Source organism: Protopterus annectens, chromosome 9.part0 (assembly GCF_019279795.1).
Source record: "Protopterus annectens isolate FY-2018-M chromosome 9.part0, PAN1.0, whole genome shotgun sequence".
Lineage (NCBI taxonomy): Eukaryota > Metazoa > Chordata > Ceratodontiformes > Protopteridae > Protopterus > Protopterus annectens.
In genome coordinates, this window is record NC_056743.1 from 1,848,490,793 (window position 1) to 1,848,516,616 (window position 25,824).

The 25,824-nt window shown below is 34.7% G+C and overlaps 1 protein-coding gene across 2 annotated transcripts in view; it reads right to left on the reverse strand.

Annotated features, from left to right (window-relative positions):
• Positions 1-24,387, reverse strand: part of LOC122812295 (signal-regulatory protein beta-1-like) — a 233,491-nt gene extending 209,104 nt beyond the window's left edge. For both annotated transcript variants that reach the window (XM_044084702.1, XM_044084700.1), the window contains exon 1: positions 24,088-24,387. In XM_044084702.1, the coding sequence (XP_043940637.1) occupies positions 24,088-24,265 (178 nt within the window). In that variant the 5' untranslated portion in view covers positions 24,266-24,387. The remainder of the gene's footprint in view (positions 1-24,087) is intronic.
• Positions 24,388-25,824: the final 1,437 nt, after the last annotated feature.

Here is a 25,824-nt window from a genome sequence, read left to right on the forward strand (position 1 = left end):
TTTGGTGGACCCCTGCAATAAACAGGCTATACAATAGAAGGAGGAAACTAGTTCAGAAAAAAATCCCAAGAAGGAAAGACATCCCTGATCAGAATCAGTAAGAAACTGAGGTCCCTCATGAAATCATCCAAAGCTAACTTTGAAAGAAAAATAGCCAAGGATTCAAAAGATAACCACAAGGCCTTCTTTAGCTATGTTAACAATCTAAGTGGCAACTCACAGATATGCACTGAACTAGTGCAAAATAGCACAAAATATACTGAACCTACTGATATCGCCAACATCCTGGCAGATAGATTCAGTGCAAACTTCACTCCCCTCTCACTTACAAAAGGGCCCACAACATACTGGAAAAGTGTAGTGTCTGAAAAATCACAGACGCACAGGTGAAAACAGCCCTTTCAAAATCCAAAAACACAGCATCAATGGGACCAGATGGTGTCCCAGGCTGTGTCTTGCACGAACTACAGAACAAACTAACCCCCCACCTAAACACACTGTCAACCATAGCCTCTCCATAGGCTACGTGCCCATAGAATGGTGCACAGCAACGGTTATTCCTCTCCACAAAGGAGAGGCCACAACTGACCTTGGTAACTATCACCCCATAAGCCTGACTAGCCTGGTCTGCAAGGCTATGGAGCGCATCATCATGGAACTCATTAACAAAGACATTGGGAACCTCCAAACACTTGAACCAACCAAGTTCAGCTTTGTTAAGGGCAGATCATGCCTACTAAACTTGGTTGACTTCTTCAAGACAGTCACCAAGGCCATAGATGAGGGAAAGGTGGTTCACACAGCCTACCTTGACCTCGCCAAGGCTTTCAACACCATTCACCACTCGGTTATTACAGAAAAACTCATCGGCCTGGACATAAACCCCTACGTCATGAGATGGGTTGCCAACTGGCTTACAGACAGAACTCACACAGTAAGAATAACAGGCTCCAGGGACAAATCTAAAGCAGTCACAAACGGTTTCCCACAAGGCTTGGTCCTGGGACCCCTATTGTTTGGCATATACTTCTCAGAATTACAGGCAAACAGAGGAGGACTATGGCTAACCAAGTTTGCTGATGACTGCAAACTGGGAGCCATAACTGACTCTCCGGCTGACACAGACAGCCTCCAAAAGGGCCTTACTGAGATGGACACCTGGTCTCTAAGTCATGGCCTCAAGCTAAATGCCAAAAAAATGCATAGTCATACCATTTGGGAAAAACAAAACACCCATGAATTACCACATAGGTGGCAGCCCCCTTAATACAGAAGAGGTAATAAGAGATCTAGGGACCCAGGTAGATAGTAATCTCGCCTTTGACAATCATATTGCCAAAGTAGTTAGGAAATCCTTCTATGTGGCCCATCTAATTACTGAAGGGTTTGCATCTAGAAATAAAGAGGTTATAGTGCCCCTCTACCCGTCACTCATTAGACCCATCATAGAGTACAATGCCCCATTTGGGATGTACCTCACAAGACGCTTCCAACAGCTGGAAAGACCAGAAAAGTACCTCACCAAGTGGATTATTGGTCTCAAACATATGTTCTATGCAGCCCAACTGAAAAAACTCCGGCTGTACTCAGTGGCATATCGCTTACTCAGAGGTGATCTGTGCCTGACTTACAAAGCCATGTCCAACTCAGAACTGATGGACATGCTCCACCTAAAGAAATCCAAGTCACTGCGAGCCACGCGCTCTAGTGAACTAAACCTCACCACAACAATAAATAGAACATGCTGGAGGGATAGATTCCTGTCACAGAGACTCCCCATGCTTCGGAACAAAATTACAAAATACATCAGGCAGAGCCCCTCGCTAACACTCTTCAAGAGAAACTTTGACGAGTGGATGGGTAACAGAAAATACACCCTTGGGATCACTTCATTGGCTCTGCTTGACAGAGGATCAGTTAATTAATCAATGGGGTAGTGAAAGCTGACACACTCTGGCTAGGCTTATAAATGCCCTCGGTCAGATAGCCTAATACCTACCTATGAACCTATAGATCACAAAACAAACATCCCCTTCCTACCAGATAGCTTTAACAGCCTTTATAAAATAAAACCCAGCAGTAAATTCAGTTTCTTTTTTATGATAACATCCATTATAAGATGTTTCAAATATATGATAAAACAGTAATTGCAACAATCTTTTCTAAGTTGCACAGTTTCCTTCCTCTCCTTTCAGCTTTTCACCATTAGGGATCACCACAGTAGAACAACAGTCCACAGAACAATTGGCAGTAGAGTTTTACCATGTCAAGTTGCCAGCCCGGCACCCAACTTTCCACAGAAGACACACACACACACACACACACACACACACACACACACACACACACACACACACACACACACACACATGTGCGGCCAATTTACAGTGTCCAATCCACGATGCCAGCCCAGTATCCAACTTTCCACAGGAGGCACACGCAAACACACACACACACTTAGGGCCAGTTTAGAGTGTCCATTCCACCTACAACATGTCTTTGAGATGTGGGAGGAAACCAGAGCACCCAGAGAAAACCCACATGACCACAGGGAAGACATACAGACTCTGCACAAAAGGCACCCCTGATGAGAATCAAACTGGAGAAGCTATTGCAGGAAGGCAGCAATGCTAACCACTACACCACAGTGGCAAAATTAAATTGCATAGTTTCCGCAGATGTTATATTATAGAAGTCAGTAAGTTTATGAGGGTGAACTACAACAGTCATGACCAGTTGAAGGAATATTTCCAACATTGAGCTCAGTAATTTAGTTTAAAAACATGAAAACATTTACAAAAAAGTTACTAAATGCCATTTTTGTTTGATTAGCCATCCCATATTTGTTCTTTTGTCAGATGTACTGTCTCCTGGTGTAGATTTTGTTTTAGCTGTTCCATAATGGCTTGGTTAATAGTTATTTTTCTCTGTCTGCTGTATGTAGTCCTCTCTAACTTCACTGTCCTTTCAAAATGTGCACACAGTAGAATCTGCCACTGACAGACCAGGTTTTTTACTGTAATGTGAAGCATTTGTTATAGAGCTTTCCTTTACCCCTGCAGAACTTATATTGTTGTTACTCTCAAGAGAAGATAATGCAAATAAAGAGTACTATTTCTTATCCCGACATGCTTGCTCACTGGTTATTTGCTTTGTCCTCTCTGCTTCACTTGCTAATGGTGGACGTAGTATCCCCTTTCCCTTCAGGGTAATGGTTCCTTCTTCTCCCATGATTAGTCTGACAATCCATCTCTTGTTATGGGGAAGAGATTGATGGTGGATCATAAAAAGAATCAGCTATTTCTGCTTCCTCCCCTCTAAATTTATGCTGAGAGGCAGCTTTCTGACCAGCTTTATGGGCATGAAGACTAGAGAGAAATGTTCTGGCTTCATCTGTACTTGCAAAGTGCCATATTTAGCCATCAACCACTACAACTAGGATGGTGGGGCACAAGACCCAAGACACCAAGGTTCTGGAGCTTAGAGATCATCACATCTCTACAAAAGCAGACTGCGATAGAAAAAGGTCCCTGGGTTGTGAGAAAACTCTGGAAAAACCCAGATGATGGAATCACCTATATGCACATCATGCAGTAAGTAAATATTACTTAACAGCTATTCCCTGGCTGAATAAAAGTGTAACTTGACAATCACCTGTCTGGATCACTTTGAATTTGTCATCCTTCAGCCCACTCTGTAGAGTGTCCAACTACATATCCGTTGGGGCATTGAAGTCAGTCATAAAATTATTGTAAAAAAATGTTGTTAAATATCTGTCTTCAGATGTTTCTGGGAATCAGTGAGACTCAAATTGCCTTGCCTTTGCCTTTTTTTCCATATTATCTATTTTTGCATAGCAAGTCACTTTCTGACTCCAAATGGGAATTTGTCATGCTTGTTTATTGACTGTATTAGTCTTTTCTGCTATATCCTTTTTAAGCTGTTTTGTTGTTTTCGTATCAAACTTTGCAGTCCTTTGGTTTCTAAGGATACAGTCTGTAGCATATCTAACATCTTGGTCATTAACTGCTACTCAAAATGTTCCCCAAAGTCTATTGTCATGGGAGATGCTGGTGTTTTCAGCTGCAGTTTTATCCATTTTTTCTTAAGAATACCTGTGTATCAAAACAGAAATTAACAACAGCATACAGAATTTAAAGAGATTAAGCCTCCATGACAGGCTGCCAGCCACACCCTCCATTTACATAATTTTGGGGCAAAAACTAACTTGGCTTAAATGGAATGTTTAAGGAACTGCAGAACAATTAATTAACTGCAAATAGGTAAAATCAGAAGTTTAGCGAACAGCTAACTAGCACTTACATTTCTGACATGTTCTTAAAGCAACCTGTTAATTGTGGTACAGGGTCTGATTCCCTCAGCCTTCATTTACCTACTGTGTGACCTTGGCCAAGTCACTTAATCAGAAAATACTTTGGGGCAACTGGGAGTTTGGGCTAGTCTCCTTAAGGGTTTCTTGAGACTAAATATCTGCTAAATTACAAAGAACCTGTAATCCCAGTTGCTTTATCATTATGTAAATGTCCCATTTAAGCCTAATTAGTACTACAATTATGTAAGCATGTTAATGTTCGTGTAGGACATTAGGAGGCATATTAGTTATACTTCATAGTTTATAGTTTCATTGTTTGTGGTAAACTGTGTAAAGGTTAGAGACCATCATAACCCAGGCTCCAAGGTCGTAGAGTAGATATCTAATCCAAATCAAGCCTGTAAAGACTTCTTAAATGAGTCTAATGAGTTATATTTTATTACTTCAAATGGCAGTTGCTTCCGTGAGCTCACAATACTTGGGTGATAAACATTGACCTAAAATCGATTTCACATTTTGCTACTTATAAGGTATAATTTACGCCACAAGAATATTCTGATAGCAGCAACACAGTATTTCACAAAAATCGTTTCTTCATCATGAAGTGCATGATATGCTAGGTACAATCTGCCATGTATCCCATGAAACTGATAGAAAATAAAATAATTTTAGCTAAGCATTCCTGATATGTGATTGCCCTGCATTCCATAATTTATCAATTTTTCTTTGAGTATTTTCCAATATGGAGAGGTCACCTCTTGAAAATGCAGAAAATAATAAGTTATATTCAGTCATAGGTCTAATATACATTTTAAATAACTTCAATAAGGCTGAAACAGATCTGGTCAAAACTTTCTCAGAAGGAGGCCGATAACATGCATGGCATTTGCCTTAACAGCACATGCGTTTTTTTTTTAATGTTAATGTGCTATATATATATATATATATATATATATATATATATATATATATATATATATATATATACACACACACACACACTAAAAAGTCTCTCTAGTCACTTCATGTATAATGTTATTATCAAAAATGGAAGGCTGTATATGTCTGAAATGCTCAAAATACTTGACACCACTCTTAGATAGATTTTATTTGACCAATCAAATAGTTTTCACATATATGAATTGAAAGCTAAATAATCTGATAATGATGTTCAAAATGCTCTAGTTGTAACGTCAGCAAGTGTAGACAGTGAAAAGTGTAATCAGTAGGCAAAAGTTAAAATACAAAATTGATCAGCACAGTTCTTAGTATAACCCCTAGATGAACTCCAGTAGCAATCTCTTATCAGTTTATAAAGTGGCCCTGAATTTTAACATGTTAACAGCTATGTCTATGCCCACACCAAACCCATTTAATCATATAAGTATTTATCTTATGCTTTACAAAGGGGTTAACTATTGTTTCATTAGGGATACTATCAAAGCCTTTTAGAGATATAAGTAGGCAAACCTCACACTAAGGCCATTATCTATGGTTACACTAACACTGGCAAACAAGACAGTCAAATTAATTGGGGGTGGTATACTAGTTAAGGTGTTTACCTTACACACACAAGGCACAGGATTTGATTCTCACACTTGAAAGGAAACTGGCTATGGTTAAAATGACCCTCAAGGCACCTAGCGTACGAATCTATAAACATACCTCAAACCACTTGCCTGTCAGTGGTATCAGACTCATTGGATGATAGCTAGTAGTATCATGAAAATATTTTTTTTGTTGTTGTCCTGGTTAGTCCCACTAGGCTACTAGTGTCTTTTTAAGGGAGGCCCATGGAGTCAATAATAGTAATAGGGGAAATTTGCTCAGGCATATCCCCTACTTCTTTGATAGGTACCATAGGATCATTTACATCCACCTGAACTACAACAAATTCAGAAATATGGCCCTCAGTTTAACATGTCATCCAAAGGATGACACACTCAGGAGTGCAGCACCCTCCTTATCCTGCACCACAGTGTCAACAATTAATCTACGTGGTGCAGAAAGTGAGCCCGCAGCCTTCTATACTAAAGTAAAGTGTGCCCTACCTGTTGCTCCCCTAACACTGCAATATTACAAGATCTACTTTTATGTATTGGTACACTATTTGCCAGCGTTCATGAGTCAGGAACCTTACTGGTGGTAAATAACATTTTAAGTAATGAGAATAAAGGGCATATCAAGTAGCTAGAACTATTAACGAAACAACTTGAAACAAAGTAAGGGGCAGATCTGTATTACTTTTTAACCATATTTATTGCAGATTTCCCTCTGTTCTCTGTAATTAATTGACATGAAGTATGATTTCACCAGTAATTACAGTATTTGATGCTACTAAGGTGGTAAAATAGTCCTTTAAAACTTCAGCTATTTCAGATGAATTACAAAGAATTGCACCATAAGATTAGCATCATCTTTTGTTAGCCTTTTTGATAGCTGATGTAAACAACTTTTTAAGATCAGTATTTTTAGTCAATGACACTTTTTTGTATATCTTAATTAGATTTTTAATAATTTAGCAAGCTTAAAAACAAAAACCAATAAGGACACAACCACGGCTGCTGCTATTTCCAGTATAAAAACTTTACTAGTGCACAGAACAAACACAAGCGCTTTCACAAAGTTGCTTCATCAGGTGTAATGAAAGTACACTGCAGAAACACACCCTTTTTAAAACAGTTAATGAAATCACATGACAACTCCATATAATAAATTTAAAGAAAAACTCCTTAAAAAGTGAAATACAGTAATGCATAAAACATATATATATATATATATATATATATATATATATATATATATATATATATATATATATATATGGTTCTACCTGAGATAGTCGACACTCCAGAACACCGACAAGTGAATCGCGAGCGCCAGAAGATCGACAATATAGAAGACCGACGCGACGGATTAAAACACCGATGCCGAGGATGCCAACATGGGAAAAGGCTGTGTAAGTATGCGGTAGTGACAGACGTTAGGGTGCGAGTAAGGTAAGTGTGGATATTGATGGTCTGTGGGGATAGGGGTGGGTTAAGTGAGTTAGGGTCAGTCTTGGGTTAGGTAAGTGTGTAGTGAAAGTCTTTGGGTTAGCGGTTAAGTGAGTTAGGGTTAGGCGGGTTAGGTAAGTGTCGGTAGTGATAGTGTTTGGGTTAGGGGGGTAAGTGAGTTAGGGTTAGGGAGTGGGTTAGGTAAGTGTCGGTAATGATAGTCTTTGGGTTGGGGTGGGTTAAGTGAGTTAGGGTTAGAGGCGGGTTAGCTGAGTATCACGATAGTGACGGACCTTAGGGTTAGGGTTTGGGTTAGGGTTGTAGATAGTTGTGTATGTGAGGTTTAGTGTGGGTTTGTAGGGATTTTGGTGTGCTTGTGTTGTGTGTGTGGTTTTTGGACAGGGGATGTGTTTTGTTTGTTGATTGTTGTTATTGTGGTGTGTGCAGTGTATGCGGTTTCGTGTTTGTGTACCGTCGGTTATTTCGTTGTCGGGCATGTGAGGTTTTGTGTTTCTGCACTGTCGATTATGTGGTGTCGGTGATTGTGTTGTTGGTGTTCTGGGGTTTCGATTATGTCAGATAGAACCATATATATGTATATATATATATATATAAAACATCCATAAAAATAATAAACACTATCATCTCATGAACTCACTTAAATAGGATGACCTTCTAAGGGGTCTGGACTTCAATTTAGGTCTAAGTGGTACAAACTCATTTAATCCACTCCCTGCATCAGTCCTCATCCTAACTATCCATGCAGACTCTAACTCTTCTGTTCTTAGCCGTATATCGCCTATTCTGACATTTTCATAAACTCTTCCTATGACTAAAAACTTAAAATGATGTGTATAATCAGTACTGTTAACATGCTTGCCTAAGGCATTGACACAGTTTAGCTTACTGATGTAATAAATATGTTCTCTAATACGATCTTTGAAGGGCCTGTCCGTTTTGCCAATATAAAATTTGCTACACTGTATGCAATGTGGGCAAGATATATAACATGTTCAGTCGTACAAGTAGCTGAGATATTAAATGTATAAGTCTTCCTTTGGTCTGGATGATAAAAACTACCTCTGGTATCCAAAAACTGGCAATATTTACATTTGCCACATGGTGTAGTACCCACACCCTCCACTCTTTGCTGGCCATCCTTAGGATAGCACAGTCTCCTCCTTAGAGACCAACTATTTCTAAACATAAATTTGGGCTCAGAATCAATAAAATTAGTCACATCAGCGTCCGTGGTAAGAATATTCCAGTGCTTTCTTATTATTTTTATATACTTATCCACATCCGAAGTATAACATAAAGGGACTTGAAGTTTATTACTGTTTAAGCTCTTCTTTTTATTTTTTAAAACTATTCATAACTCCATCCCTTGCAGAAAAATATGGTAAAGCATGTATACATCCTTTTTCTACAACTGCTGAAACATTAGGTGGAATCACTTGATCATTATAGCCCCTTTCCTGTAAATGATCTATAGCTACATCAACTTGCTGTGTAAAGTCAACGTCCCTTACATTCAATCTCGAAGCCCATAAATTTGATTGTGTACGATGTTCTTGAATACATTTGAAGGGAGTGAACACTCTCTATGCAAGAGATGATTGATATAACATTCATTACTATATAATTTGGCATAAATCTCACCTGTATAACTTTAACATCAAGAAAATCAATGTCAGACACAGAATACCTATAAGTAAAACACAAATACTGTGTCGTATTGTTCAAATAAACATGAAACTCCAAAAGAATGAAAATAAAAAGATCATCTATGAATCTTCTATAAAATAAAATAAAATTCTTATATGGTCCCTGCAATATATGTTGTAGCTCCCAAGCAACCATCACAGCATTGCCATAACTATTAGCACACGTAGTGCCCATAGCCACACCATTACATTGCTTGTAATATTGTTGGCCAAATACAAAAACATTATGTTCCAGAACTAGTTCTAGTAATTTAATCAATAAATCAATTTTCTGCTGATCAAAAGTAGAATAAGTTTTTAAAAAGCATTGTACATTCAAAAGTCCCTCATAACTAGGAATCACATCCATAGTGAAAAACATACATTCCGAATGATATCTGTCGTGTGTGCGCCAATATAAATCTCCTACAAAATGCTCAGTTTTTCTCAACATAAATGGAAACTGTCTCAGTGCTCCAATTTCTACCTGAGATTATAGGTCTCAACGGTGGATCCATCTTATTTTTGTGGAGCTTAGGTAATCCTTGTATTAGGGGTACTGTAGGCTTAGTAACCAAGAAATAAGCAAACAAGCTCTCATCAATTAAATTAATTTCTAACAAACATTTTAGTTTCCATTTGTTCAAGAGTAATCTTCATATAAAAGGAAGCATCAGTTAACATACCAGTAATTTTTGCTATATACCAGGACCTATCCAGGACCACTAAGGGGCCACCTTTATCGGCTGGCAGAATAATAACATTAGAATTCAACTCTAAACTTCTCAGGGCCATCCTTTCATCTCTACTCAAGTTAGAGGCATTCCGACAATATTTCACATCAGTATGTCTAAAGTTTAGGTCATAAACATCCTGTACACATAATTTCTCAAAAGCAGTTATAAGAGAATTCATTTTTGGCACATACGTACTCGGTTTCTTAAAACTAAAATGATTAGTAGATGAAGAATTATTATTAGTTGCATTACAATCATTTTACATTCATTTCAACATTAAATTCCTGGTGAATTTCTTAATATCAAAAATTACTTCCTTAAAGTCTGGTGCTACAGAGGGTATAAAATATAGTCCTTTACACAATATGCTCAGTTCTGCTTCTGTTAATACAGTACTTGAGAGATTACATACTAAACTCTTCACATTTGAAAAGGCTTTCTTTATCATATTCTGTGAGTTACAGTTCCTTCCCATTTCCTTTTATCATTGTTCCTGCTCCGTCCACGCTCCTTCTGATACCACTGACCCTGTTCCTATACTGGTAGTGGAAAATTCAGAAAATACTGTCCTAAAGGGGCCTACAGTTCTGGAGATATGTTAACAGGCATGTTCTCTGCCTGCTTCTTCGTATTGTGCTCAGAATGCACCACAGCCATAGTAACGACCACTTTCCTATGAGCACCAACTCTTTACTAGGAACAGTTGAACTCTGCATCATTGTGCCAGCCAAACCTAGTGAAACAACACTTCCGTTTATCTCCTCACTTCCATTGATGCTAGTCGACGTTGGCTTGGTTAACTTGGAAACACTTGCTTCATTCTGCAGGGAAGCCGCTCTAGTGGAATTCTCGGCTGTAGTCTATTCAAACCTTGGCCAAGTAAGGATGTTACACATCTGGAAATCTCTCTTGCCCCTGCAAATATTGGAGATTTTTCCTTTCAACAGTTTATTTTCATACACTTGTAGTGAGCTTAACAGATCTTGCAAATATGGATCAAGCACACTGTCTGAATAGCTTTTTAGCAGTTCTTCATACTTGGAATTAATGGGATGAACCAAAATGTCCATCTCCCTTTGCGCAACTGCTACTAAAAGCTTCAAATAATTGAAGCTAGCTTGCAAATTAACTTTTTGCCATTCCAACAACAAGACATTGTCACCATCACCATTAGTATGAGAGGGCATTTTGAGAACACGTAACCCTCTCGGTACTATGCTCTCAGTAAGACAAACCTCTAAATGAAACTTTTGATATTGGTTTAGTTTCAATTTATATAAATCTTTTTCCAAGGCAAATAGCTATGTTTTAAGAGGTATAATATCCACTGTTTCATCAGGATCATTCTCTTCAGACATAGCACAGTTGATCAAAGGATTCACTTTAAGGTTGAACCCTTTCTAAAAAATCAAGTCTCTTACCAACAGTACATGGAATATCAGGGTCACAGTCTAATTCCACTAAAGCATCCATTTCATCCTTCTCAGCCGTCATACAGCGTGTGGTGGTAACTTGAAATAAATAAACACAATTGCAGAAGTAGTACCACCAACAACCCAATAAATGTGTCCAAAGAAACAAAATATATAAGAACAAAAACCAATAAGGACACAACCACGGCTGTTGCTGCTTCCCGTATAAAAACTTTACTAGTGCACAGAACAAACACAAGCACCTTCACAAAGTTGCTTCATCAGGTGTAATGAAAGTACACTGCAGAAACACTCCCGTTTTAAAACAGTTAATGAAATCACATGACAACTCCAGTTAATAAATGTAAAGAAAAAACTCATTACAAAGTGAAATACAGTAATGCATAAAACATATATATATATAAAGCATCCATAAAAATAATAAACACTATCATCTCATGAACTCACTTAAATAGGATTACCTTCTAAGGGGTCAGGACTTCAATTTAGGTTTAAGTGGTACACACTCAAAACCAGAAGCGGAAAACTCCGAAGCTATATTAAAAGAAGTTTATTTGCAAAAACGAACACCAACAAATGATAAACAGACCAAATACATAAATGCCTTCTCAGTCCCAATATGCGTTTTTGTCTTATTTCACAGATTTCATCAGATGACCAGTGCATAACATTGATACCAATTTATATTATTCATTAATTAATCAACCAATACCTTACTTTATTTAGCTTTTGAACCACCCAATAGAAATCCTTCCTAATTAATATTACTATTTCTTCAAAATTGATTAAACCACATTTGTTTTTTAAAACCAATCAACCATTTAAATAATTAAATACATATTAAAAAAAGTTTATTTTATATATAAAATATATTACCAAAAAAATAGGAAAAAAAAAAAATATATATATATATATATATATATATATATATATATATATATATATATATATATGTGTGTGTGTGTGTGTGTTAAAATGTATAAAAATATATTAAAAGGTATTATGACCCATCATTAGGTACAATTTATTTTATGAATGCATTAGTATAAAAACATTTATTCATGTAAAAAGGAAAACAGAACAGTGTATGACCGCCCTCTAGTGGTTTCTTATATGTATTCATTTAGGTTAATATTTCAGAGTTTCCTTGGGATACCCAAGATTCACAAGAATCAAAATGACTCCCCAATAAGACCAATAGTATCTGCTGATGGTGGTAAAACATATCCCTTTGCCAAATATGTGGACAACAAACTTAAAAATATATGGTTAACAAGAGAAAATATTTTAAGAGATTCTTGGGATCTTCTTAAAGAAATAACTGATGATTTATATCAGGAAAATTTATTATTTATAACGGTGGATATTATAGACTTATTTACTTCCATACCATACAAGGAAGGTATGGAAATGTTTGAGGAAATTGTCTATGAAGACCCACATTTAATTCAGAATGAGAAATTAATTAGTGTATGGCTAATGGATATAATATTGAAAAATAATTTTCTATACTTCAATGGTGAATTCTATCAACAAATTAAGGGGGTAGCTATGGGGGCAGCCTATGCCCCTACTTATGCCAACCTAATTTTAGCTAAGTGGGAAGAGAATAATATTTTAAATTCTGAATTTAAGGACTGTTGGAAACTATACCGTAGGTTCCTGGATGATATAGTCATTTTTCGGACAGCTGGGCAAGAGAAATTTATTGAATTTATAACATATATTAGTAATACTACTATTTTTTTAAAATTCACCTACAACATAGCAGACATCTGTTTGCAATATTTGGATATAGAAATATATAAAGCTGAGAATAAATTTGCAACCAAAATATTCAGGAAACCTACATATTGTAATTCCTTCCTACACTATAATAGCGCACACCCTTTACATTGTAAAAAGAATATTTTTAAAGGACAATTTGTAAGGGGAAGTCGAATGACTAGGTTGGATAAGGACTTTTTAATAGAATGTGAATTATTAGAAAGAATGTGCTTAGAGAGAGGCTATCCCCTGAAATTTATTAATGATATTAAAAAGAAGTTAGAAATGGAAGACACACAAGTTTTAAACCTATATTGAAATGTAAAGAACAAAATGAGGAGGTTAGTAATAAAAGTAATAAAATAAGTAATGGAGAAAATTTTCAACAGGTACTTGTTTTAGAGTATAATGGGTTAAATAATGGTATTAAGACTATATTCCTAAAAGAATGGGAGAGATTCGTTGCTCTAACGGATCTGGAAAATGTGGCTCAAATTCCTCATAAAATAATATATAAGAATTCCCAGAGTATTAGATTAATAATAGAAAATAAAAATAAGGTAAATCCCAATAAACATAGGGTTAGTACATATAAATGTGGACGATGTACACAGTGTACTTATATTATAAATACAGATAGATATTATTTGAATAGTTGAGACAGATGGATATATAGTTTAGAACATTTTAATTGTGAAGTAAGGGGTGTGGTATATTTAGTTATTTGTGAGTCCTGTAAGTCATTTTACGTAGGAAAAACAGAAAGAATGTTAAAAAGGAGAATTTATGAACATACCTATGATATATCTGTGGGGAAAGATACTAATGCCTTGTATAGGCATTCTAAGGTATGTCCAAAAGCTAAATTCTCCTTTATGGTTTTAGAACAAATTAAAAATAACATCAGAGGTGGCCTGTGGGAAGAAAAATTTGAATTCAGAGAATTATGGTGGCAGGTGACCTTAGAAGCAGGCAGATCTCATGGCTTAAATGATTATATATCTATACTGCACTTATTAAAATTAAGATCTGTGAAACTCTGAAATATTAACCTAAATGAATACATATAAGAAACCACTAGAGAGTAGTCATAGACTGTTCTGTTTTCCTTTTTATATGAGTAAATGTTTTTTATACTAATGCATTCATAAAATAATTGTACCTAATAATGGGTCATAATACCTTTTAATATATTTTTATACATTTTAACATATATATATATATATATATATATATATATATATATATATATATATATATATATATATATACATTTTTTTTTTCTATTTATTTTTGGTAATATATTTTATACATAAAATAAACTTTTTTTTAATATGTATTTAATTATTTAAATGGTTGATTGGTTTTAAAAAACAAATGTGGTTTAATCAATTTTGAAGAAATAGTAATATTAATTAGATAAGATTTCTATTGGGTGGTTCAAAAGCTAAATAAAGTTAGGTATTGGTTGATTAATTAATGAATAATATAAATTGGTATCAATGTTATGCACTGGTCATCTGATGAAGTCTGTGAAATAAGACGAAAACACATATTGGGACTGAGAAGGCGTTTATGTATTTGGTCTGTTTATCGTTTGTTGGTGTTCATTTTTGCAAATAAACTTCTTTTAATATAGCTTTGGAGTTCTCCGCTTCTGGGTTTGAACACGTACCTTTGGATTATTGGTTTATTTAGTGTTCTTCCACACTTTTACTTGGTTTTGTTTTTTATTGTGGAACCGGAATAGAGATACTTTCTGAACCTAAGGGGTTTGACGAACTGGGACAATCCCGCAAGCTTATTGGACAACTTATTGAACTGATAGATTTACTCACCCACTTAGTAAATCCTTAGTGGGGATTTACGGAAACTTAGCTAAACATCTGGTGCCAAGGACCAAAGGGTTGAATGAACATAAAGGAGCAGCAGCAATTAACTCGACTTCCAGAGAGCTTATGGGCGTGTTTAACAACATCGGCGACCAGGAAGGAATTCAATGGGAAACTTTAACGCTGCAGCTACTCCCTCTGTTTTTAAATTAGTTGAAAGAGGTGAAGTTTCCGAAAAGGAGATGAATATACCAGCGGGACAAAAATGGCGCATGATAAAGCTAAGCTACCAGGTACTGTTACGTCTTTTGTAGAGACTTATGAATGGCTACGGACAAAATATCAGTTTAAATTGAATAACAATATGAATAAACAACGCGCTTCAAGCAAATCCTATCGGACTAAATTAGACAACTTAGCTAAACTAATGTATAAATATAGAACCTTAGATATTGAAAATGAATATCTGAAGGAATGTATTTCTAGGGAAATAGTCCCGAAAGGCCTTCGGGTCTATAAATTTCCTAACAATGTTATAATGGGTTCTATGTTTCATAAAGAACTGATTGTTTTGTTCAATAAATGTGGATTAGATGTTTTAAGGTTAATAATTAAGGAAAATTTTAGATGTCAAGAGAAAATACTAGAAGACATAGATGAATTGGACCAGTACATTAAAAGTGATCTGATTTTCACTATTTCTGAAGAGAAAGATAAATATTTTGATATTAGAAAGGATATTGACTATAAAAGTGAAGAATTAGTTAATAGAAAATGCAAGAAACTAGAAAGAGATATTAAAGAATATGATACCAATAATAGTTATCTGAAACCTTCACATTAAATATAATAAATACACCTATGAAAGCAAACCTAAAACCCCAATGGCCCCCCATAATCAAAAGAGAGATGGGGTTGACCTACAATGGGAAGATAACTATGAATATGAGGAAGAATTCCCACCCCTTCGGAGGTCAGAAAGACTAATGAATAAACAAGGACCACAACCACCAAATTTTCAGTGGAGGGGGGAGAAGGGGGAGGGAGAGATATTAATAGACTCCCTTTCTGATGTTAGAGATAGTAGGGAAATTGTTATAGATGGTATTAAGAGTACTTTTAATAATTTTTCTATTTATAATTTTAGTAACTTAGTACTAGAGAAAGAGCATTTTGTATTGTTTTCCAAGGGATTGAAATTTATCACATACAAAAAGGGAAACATTACTCAAACCGTGTTAGATATAAAGTTGTTTTTGAGAAAAGTCAACTTGGGTATTATGAAACCAATTGAAAATATTACCAATAATAATATTGAATTAAGACGTAAAACTACCTATAATCCACCTCTACACCCCCAATTAAAAAAATTGGAAACAATTATGGAAAAAGAAATTAGAAATAAACAGAACAATATTAGATTTAAAGTAAATGTGAGTGACAAAGAAAAAGACTTATTATATGAAATAAAAGAAAACCCAAATATTAGAGTTATGAAACTAGATAAAGCGGGAGGGGTGGTGATTATGGATAGCATTAGTTATGAAAGTAGAATGAATATGATTTTATGGGATGAAAGTAGGTACACTAGTGTTTCTAAAAATGAAGTTAATATAGCTTATAATAAAATAGATATAAGCTTAGCGAGCATGGTATAAGAAGAATTAATAGACCAAAAATGTTTAGATATTTTAAAGTTGATAAATCAAAAATACCCACTATATTTGGAATACCCAAGATTCACAAGAATCAAAAGGACCCCCCATTAAGACCAATAGTATCTGCTTATGGTTGTAAAACATATCCCTTAGCCAAATATGTGGACAACAAACTTAAAAATATATGGTTAACAAGAGAAAATATTTTAAGAGATTCGTGGGATCTTCTTAAAGAAATAACTGATGATTTATATTAGGAAAATTTATTATTTATAACGGTGGATATTATAGACTTAATTTCTTCCAAACCATACAAGGAAGGTATGGAAATGTTTGAGGAAATTGTCTATGAAGACCCACATTTAACTCAGAATGAGAAATTAATTAGTGTATGGCTAATGGATATAATATTGAAAAATAATTTTCTATACTTCAATGGTGAATTCTATCAACAAATTCAGGGGGTAGCTATGGGGGCAGCCTGTGCCCCTACTTATGCCAACCTAATTTTAGCTAAGTGGGAAGAGAATAATATTTTAAATTCTGAATTTAAGGACTGTTGGAAACTGTACCATAGGTTCCTGGATGATATTGTAATTTGTTGGACAGCTGGGCAAGAGAAATGTATTGAATTTATAACATATATTAGTAATACTACAATTTTTTTAAAATTCACCTACAACATATTAGACATCTGTTTGCAATATTTGGATATAGAAATATATAAAGCTGAGAATAAAATTGCAACCAAAATATCCAGGAAACCTACATATTGTAATTCCTTCCTACACTATAATAGCACACACCCTTTACATTGTAAAAAGAATATTGTTAAAGGACAATTTGTAAGGGGAAGTCAAATGACTAGCTTGGATAAGGACTTTTTAATAGAATGTGAATAATTAGAAAGAATGTGCTTAGAGAGAGGTTATCCCCTGAAATTTATTAATGATATTAAAGAAGTTAGAAATGGAAAACACACGGGTTGGGAGGGTGGCCTAATAGTTAAGGTATTTGCCTTACAAACACAAAGTGCAGAGTTTGAGTCTCACAAGGGATAATTGGCTAAGCTTAAAATGGCTCGCAAGGGCAGTTAGCTTAATACTAATCTATGAACCTCTATGAACAAAATTTAAACCTATATTGAAATGTAAAGAACAAAATGAGGAGGTTAGTAATAAAAGTAATAAAATAAGTAATGGAGAAAATTTTCAACAGGTATTTGTTTTAGAGTATAATGGGTTAAATAATGGTATTAAGAAAATATTACTAAAAGAATGGGAGAGATTTGTTACTCTAAAGGATCTGGAAAATGTGGCTCAAATTCCACATAAAATAATATATAAGAATTCCAAGAATATTAGATTTATAATAGAAAATAAAAATAAGGTAAATCCCAATAAACATAGGGTTGGTACATATAAATGTGGACGATGTACACAGTGTACTTATATTATAAATACAGATAGATATTATTTGAATAGTAGAGACAGATGGATTATTTTAACATTTTAATTGTGAATCAAGGGGTGTGGTATATTTAGTTATTTGTGATTCCTGTAAGTCATTTTACGTAGGAAAAATGGAAATAATGTTAAAATGGAGAATTTATGAACATACCTATGATATATCTGTGGGGAAAGATACTAATGCCTTGTATAGGCATTCTAAGGTATGTCCAAAAGCTAAATTCTCTTTTATGGTTTTAGAACAAATTAAAAATAACATCAGAGGTGTCCTGTAGGAAGAAAAAATTGAATTCAGAGAATTATGGTGGCAGGTGACCTTAGAAGCAGGCAGATCTCCTGGCTTAAATGATTATATATCTATACTGCCCTTATTAAAATTAACATCTGCGAAACTCTGAAATATTAACCTAAATGAATACATATAAGAAACCACTAGAGGGCGGTCATACACTGTTCTGTTTTCCTTTTTACATGAATAAATGTTTTTTATACTAATGCATTCATAAAATAAATTGTACCTAATGATGAGCCATAATACCTTTTAATATATTTTTATACATTTTAACATATATATATATATATTTTTTTTCTATTTATTTTTGGTAATATATTTTATAGATTCATAGATTAGTACTAGGCTAACTGCCCTTGCAAGCCATTTTAAGCCTAGACAATTATCTCCTGTGAGATTCAAACTCTGTACCTTGTGTCTATAAGGCAAACACCTTAACCATTAGGCCACCCTCCCAACCCCAATAAAATAAACTTTTTTTAATATGTATTTAATTATTAAAATGGTTGATTGGTTATAAAAAACAAATGTGGTTTAATCAATTTTGAAGAAATAGTAATATTAATTAGGTAAGATTTATATTGGGTGGTTCAAAAGCTAAATAAAGTTAGGTATTGGTTGATTAATTAATGAATAATATAAAGCGGTATCAATGTTATGCACTGGACGTCTGATGAAGTCTGTGAAATGAGACAAAAACACATATTGGGACTGAGAAGGCGTTTATGTATTTGGTCTGTTTATCATTTGTTGGTGTTCGTTTTTGCAAATAAACTTCTTTTAATATAGCTTCGGAGTTCTCCACTTCTGGTTTTGAGCACGTACCTTTGGATTATTGGTTTATTCAGTGTTCTTCCACACTTTTACTAAGTGGTACACACTCATTCGTATTAGAAAACATATTTATTACATCAGTAAGCTAAACTGTGTCAATGCTTTAGCCAAGCATGTTAACAGTACTGATTCTGCGCATCATTTTAAGTTTTTAGTCATAGGAAGAGTTTATGAAAATGTCCGAATAAGTGATATACGGCTAAGAACAGAAGAGTTAGAAGCACTAGCAGTTTGAACAGCCCACATCTGAGGAAGTGATTTTTAAAATGAAAATGTATGGTGGAGCGTTAATGTGCTGTGTTTCTGTGGAATAAAGTGAGCTGAAGTGTGCTGAGCCATCTGTGGGTTTTTTTCACAATTTTCTAAGCTTGCCCTGCTCAGGGCTTTATTGTTTTGCCTGAAAAGCTGCTTCATTTTGTGGATTTTTTTTACAAGGGTTTAAGCTTAAAGTGAATCCTTTGATTAACTGTGTTATGTCTGAAGAGAATGATCCTGATGAAACAGTGGATATTATAACTCTTAAAGCACAGCTATTTGCCTTGGAAAAAGATTTATATAAATTGAAACTAAACCAATATCAAAAGTTTCATTTAGAGGCTTGTCTAACTGAGAGTATAGTACCGAGAGGGTTACGTGTTCTCAAAATGCCCTCTCATACTAATGGTGATGGTGACAATGTCTTGTTGTTGGAATGGCAAAAAGTTAATTTTCATGCTAGCTTCAATTATTTGAAGCTTTTAGTAGCAGCTGCGCAAAGGGAGATGGACATTTTGGTTCATTCCATTAATTCCAAGTATGAACTGCTAAAAAGCTATTCAGACAGTGTGCTTGATCCGTATTTGCAAGATCTGTTAAGCTCACTACAAGTGTATGAGAATAAACTGTTGAAGGAAAAATCTCCAAAATTTGCAGGGACAGGAGAGATTTCCAGATGGGTAACGTCTTTACTTGGCCGAGGTTTGAACAGTCTACAGCCGAGAATTCCACTAGAGTGGCTTCCCTGCAGAATGAAGCAAGTGTTTCCAAGGTAACCAAGCCAACGTCGAGTAGCATCAATGAAAGTGAGGAGATAAACGGAAGTGTTGTTTTGCTAGTTTTGGCTGGCACAATGACGCAGAGTTCAACTGTTCCTAGTAAAGAGTTGAGCGCGGGTAGGAAAGTGGCTGTTACTACAGCCGTGGTGCATTCAGAGCCCAATACGAAGAAGCAGGCAGAGAACATGCCAGTTAATGTATCTCCAGAACTGGAGGTCCCTTTAGGACAATATTTTATGAATTTTCTACTACCAGTAAAGGAACAGGGTCAGTGGTATTAGAAGGAGCGTGGACGGAGGCCGAGCAGAAAATGCCAAAAGGAAATGGGAAGGTACTGCAACTGCAGAATACAATAAAGAAAGCCTTTTCAAATGTGAAAAGAACTTAGTATGTACTCTCTCAAGTACTGTATTAACAGAAGCAAAACTGAGCGTATTGTGTAAAAGACTGTCTTTTATACCCTCTGTAGCATCAGACTTTACAGAAGTAATTTTTGATATTAAGAAATTCACCTGGAATTCAATGTTGAAATTAATGTATAATGATTGTAATGCAACTAATGATAATTTTTCATCTACTAATGATTTTATTTTTAAGAAACTGAGTATGTATGTGCCAAAAATTAATTCTCTTATAACTGCTTTTGAGAAATTATGTGTATGACCTTAACTTTAGACATACTGATGTGAAATATTGTCAGAATGCCTCTAACTTGAGTAGAGATGAAAGGATGGCCCTTAGAAGTTTAGAATTGAATTCTAATATTATTTGGTCAGCTGATAAAGGTGGCCCCTTAGTGGCCCTGGATAGGTCCTGGTATATAGCAAAAATGACTAGTATGTTAATTGATGCTTCCTTTTGTATGAAGATTACTCTTGAACAAATGGAAACTATTATGTATGATGTACAAATTCTCTTAAAATGTTTGTTAGAAATGAATTTAATTCATGAGAGCTTGTTTGCTTATTTCTTGGTTACTAAGCCTACAGTACCCCTAATACAAGGTTTACCTAAGCTCCACAAAAATAAGTTGGATCTACCATTGATACCTATAGTCTCAGGTAGAAATTGGAGCACTGAGACAGTTTCCATTTATGCTGAAAAAAACTTGCAGCCTATTTTAGATAATTTAGAGCATATTCATAAAAATACTGAGCATTTTTTAGGAGACTTGTATTGTTACACAAAAGATAGTAATCATTTGGGATGTATGTTTGTCACTATGGATGAGGTCTCATTATTCATAGTGATGCCTAATTATGAGGGACTTTTGAGTGTACAATGCTTTTTAAAAACTTATTCTACTTTCGATCAGCAGAAAATTGATTTATTGATTAAATTAGTAGAAATAGTTCTGGAACATAATGTTTTTGTATTTGGCCAACAATATTACAAGCAATGCAATGGTGTGGCTATGGGCACTGCATGTGCTAATAATTATGGCAATGCTGTGATGGTTGCTTGGGAGCTACAATATATATTGCAGGGCCCATATAATAATGTTATTTTATTTTATAGAAGATTCTTAGATGATCTTTTTATTTTGTGAGGAGGTACTTATGAACTTCTTTTGGAGTTTCATGTTTATTTGAACAATACGACACAATATTTGCATTTTACTTATAAGTATTCTGTGCCTGAGATTGATTTTTTTGATGTTAAAGTTATTAGGGAATATACAGGTGAGATTTATACCAAATTATATAGGAAGGAATGTTATGTTAATCATCTCTTGCATAGAGAGAGTTCACACTCTCCATATATATTCAAGAACGTCGTATGCAATCAGATTTATAGGGCCTCGAGATTGAATGTAAGGGACATTGACTTTACACAACAAGTTGATGTAGCTATAGATCATTTACAGGAAAGGGGCTATAATGATCAAGTGATTCCACCTAATGTTTCAGCAGTTGTAGAGAAAAGATGTACACATGCTTTACCATATTTTTCTGCAAGGGATGGAGTTATGTATAGTTTTAAAAATAAAAAGTAGAGCTTGAACAGTACTATACTTAAAGTCTCTTTATGTTATACTTCAGATGCGGATAAGTGTATGAAAATAATAAGAAAGCACTGGAATATTCTTACCACGGATGCTGATGTGGCTAATTTTATTGATTCTGAGCCCAAATTTATGTTTAGAAATAAGTCTCTAAGGAGGAGATTGTGCTATCCTAACGATGGCCAGCAGATTGTGGAGGGTGAGGGTACTACACCGTGTGGCAAATGTAAATATTGTTGGATACCAGAGGTAGTTTTTATCATCCAGACCAAAAGAAGACTTATACATTTAATATCTCAGCCACTTGTATGACTAAACATGTTATATATCTTGCCCACATACAGTGTAATAAATTTTATATTGGCAAGACAGACAGGCCCTTCAAAGATCGTGTTAGGAAACATATTTATTACATCAGTAAGCTAAACTGTGTCAATGCCTTAGCCAAGCATGTAAACAGTACTGATTCTATGCATCATTTTAAGTTTTTAGTTGTAGGAAGAGTTTATGAAAATGTCAGAATAGGTGATATACGGCTAAGAACAGAAGAGTTAGAGTCTACATGGATAGTTAGGATGAGAGCTGATGCAGGGAGTGGATTAAATGAGTGTCTACCACTTAGACCTAAATTGAAGTCCAGATGCCTTAGAAGGTCATCCTATTTAAGTGAGTTCATGAGATGATAGTGTTTTTACTTTTATGGATGTTTTATATATATATATATATATATATATATATATATATATATATATATATATATATATATATGTGTGTGTGTTTTATGCATTACTGTAATTCACTTTCTAATGATTTTTTTCTTTAAATTTATTAATTGGAGTTGTCATGTGATTTCATTAACTGTTTTCAAAAGGGTATGTTTCTGAAGTGTACTTTCATTACACCTGATGAAGCAAATTTGTGAAAGCACCTGTGTTTGTTCTGTGCACTAGTAAAGTTTTTATACTGGAAGCAGCAGCAGCTGTGGTTGTGTCCTTATTGGTTTTTGTTCTTATATATTTTGTTTTTTTGAACTCATTTATTGGGTTGTTGGTGGTACTACTTCTGCAACTGTGTTTAATTTAGCAAGCTTGTTTCAGTTTTTTTAGCTCAACACTTATAAAAAAAATTTGTATAAAGATACATATAATCTCTTTTGTGGAAATATGATGTTATATGTCTTCTATCCTTTGCAAATCATCTCTAATAATATAATTTTCTAGCTATATGTGTGAATGAGCATACAATAAGCATTTGTAGAAACTGATTTCCACAAACTGCAAAACAATGAATGCAAATGATTGAAACAGCAGTTGACAAACATATCATTTAGTGGAATTATAATTAATACATCATACAATCAAAACTATATCTAAAAGATCAACTACCAAAACTAAAATTTTCAAAGGGTTTCTTTATTTAGTTAGTTATTTGTTTATTTTATGTATGTATTTATTGTTGTGGGATAAACCTCCCCTGCACTGCACTACCCACGTACCCTTACATAAATATACAACCATGGTGAAATGACCACATCAGTGAATTATTGCCATTAAACAAATGGAAACCATACCAGCGGTGATTTTGCATAAAGGTTACACTATCATGTTGAAAACTGGCCAAGCTAAATTTCATGCATTTCTATATATTTCTGTTTGTTTGTTATAGAACTCTGTGTAACTATGTCATCTTCAACTAAATGATATATCACCCAGTAAGAATAATATTACATTAGGATTGAAACACTCATATTCAATGTGTTGAAACAACCACATGTAATTTTATGATTAATAAGATTTGATGTGGGGATGCTCTATAATTCACAAAATTGGAAATGTGTCATATAGTTGAAACTATCTTATATTGCAGTTCTGTTAAATGTTAACATATAGATGTTGTTATTATACAAAAACTAGTTTACGCATTCATGTTGTGTTATATCACAGATGGTGAATGTAACTGTGCATTGTATAAAATGGTAATATACAACTTACAATTCACAATATCAGTTATTTGGAAGGTTGAAGTTATAGGTTGTTGTAATTCTGTATGATTAATTCTGCATGTAACTGATGAGTTGATTTTTGCTTGAACTGTGATGTTACTTTGTACTTCATATGTCTTGCCTCCATCATATGAAGAGACTGTTATTTTGTCGTTCTGAAACTTCATCTCATTCTGCCACCAAGTAATGCCGATCTCTTTAGGGTGAAATCCTGCTGACAGACAGCTTAATGTCACATATGAGTTAAGCCTAACTTGCTGTTTTGATCCAGAAATTGATGGAGGGGAAGGTTTTCCTTTAACAAATAAAATGCTAAGAATTAATACAGTATAATACATCCAGAGACAATGACTACAGATTTAATACAAAGCAATTTGCAAAGGGCAGTCAAATATGATCATGAAATAAGGAATGTAAAGTTACAAATACATTCATATTTTAATTACAGAGCATAAATGTGGCCACTAGAACCATAAGAATTTAACAATAACATTGCATGATAGACAGAAATTATGGTGCATGGAAACCATGCAGATAATTTAGAGGTATACAAGTTACAGGTTTCCTACATTATTCAGACTGGGATAAAAGAGGAAGTATGCATTATAGTCTGACATTAAATAATGTCAAGACTCAGGCATCTCTAAGCTCTGATTATACCTCAAGTGCTGTAATATTGAACCAAACCCTGAATTATTAATAACCAGGCATCCTTAAGCTCTAATTATAAAATGACTGTCCATTAATATTCCAAAATGAGCATACTGACTGGTCAGCCCAATCAGCGTGCCGGTTGTAAATCCGAGCATATACCAACAGAAAAAGGTCTGGTCGCTCAGACTTTTTTCCATTGGTATAAACTGTAATTTTTAACTTATCTGGACTCTGGACATAGAGAGACAGGACAGAGCAAATACTAGGAAAATCATGTCCGTTATTCTAAACTAAATAAATATACCTGATTTTCCTTGTATTTCCTCCATTCTTTCTCTCTCCTACCCCTAAACTGTCCAAAACAACTTTTTTTTTTTTTTTTTAATTTAAAAAAAAAAAGAAAAGAAAAATGGAGCGATGGACACCTTCTTTTCTCTGTTGCTTCCTTTCCAAAGCACTGATGTACTGGGTATGCATAGGAATGCAGGTCCTATATGCATGCTGAGTACATGAAAAAAGTAACCAACTCTGTGGTGTGGTATATTAAGATTTACCCATGGTTGGCTTTATTTAATCACTTAGGATTTGCCCTTGTAATTAAACCACACCAACCATGGGTAAATCTTAATATACCACACCAATGTTGGTTATTGCTTCATTATACCTCAGTGCTATAATATAGAATCAAACCCTGAATTATTAATAACCAGCTATCCCTAAGCTCTGATTATTACTCAGTGCTATAATATAAAATCGAACTGTGAAGTATTAAGAGCTACTTTTGTCTGATACAAATGAGAATTACTGCAACTATAAAATCTTTATCTGACCAAAAATTAGACTGCAAGCTTGGCTAACACCTTTAAAAACTATGCAGATTTTGACTTTCTCCTCAAGATAAAATTACATGAATGAATAACTAACAGATACATTGTTGTGCTGTGTGTGTGTGTGTGTGTGTGTGTGTGTGTGTGTGTGTGTGTGTGTGTGTGTGTGTGTGTGTGTGTGTGTTTGTGTGTGTGTGTGCGTGTGTGTGCGTGAGTGTGTCACATATGAGTTAAGCCTAACTTGC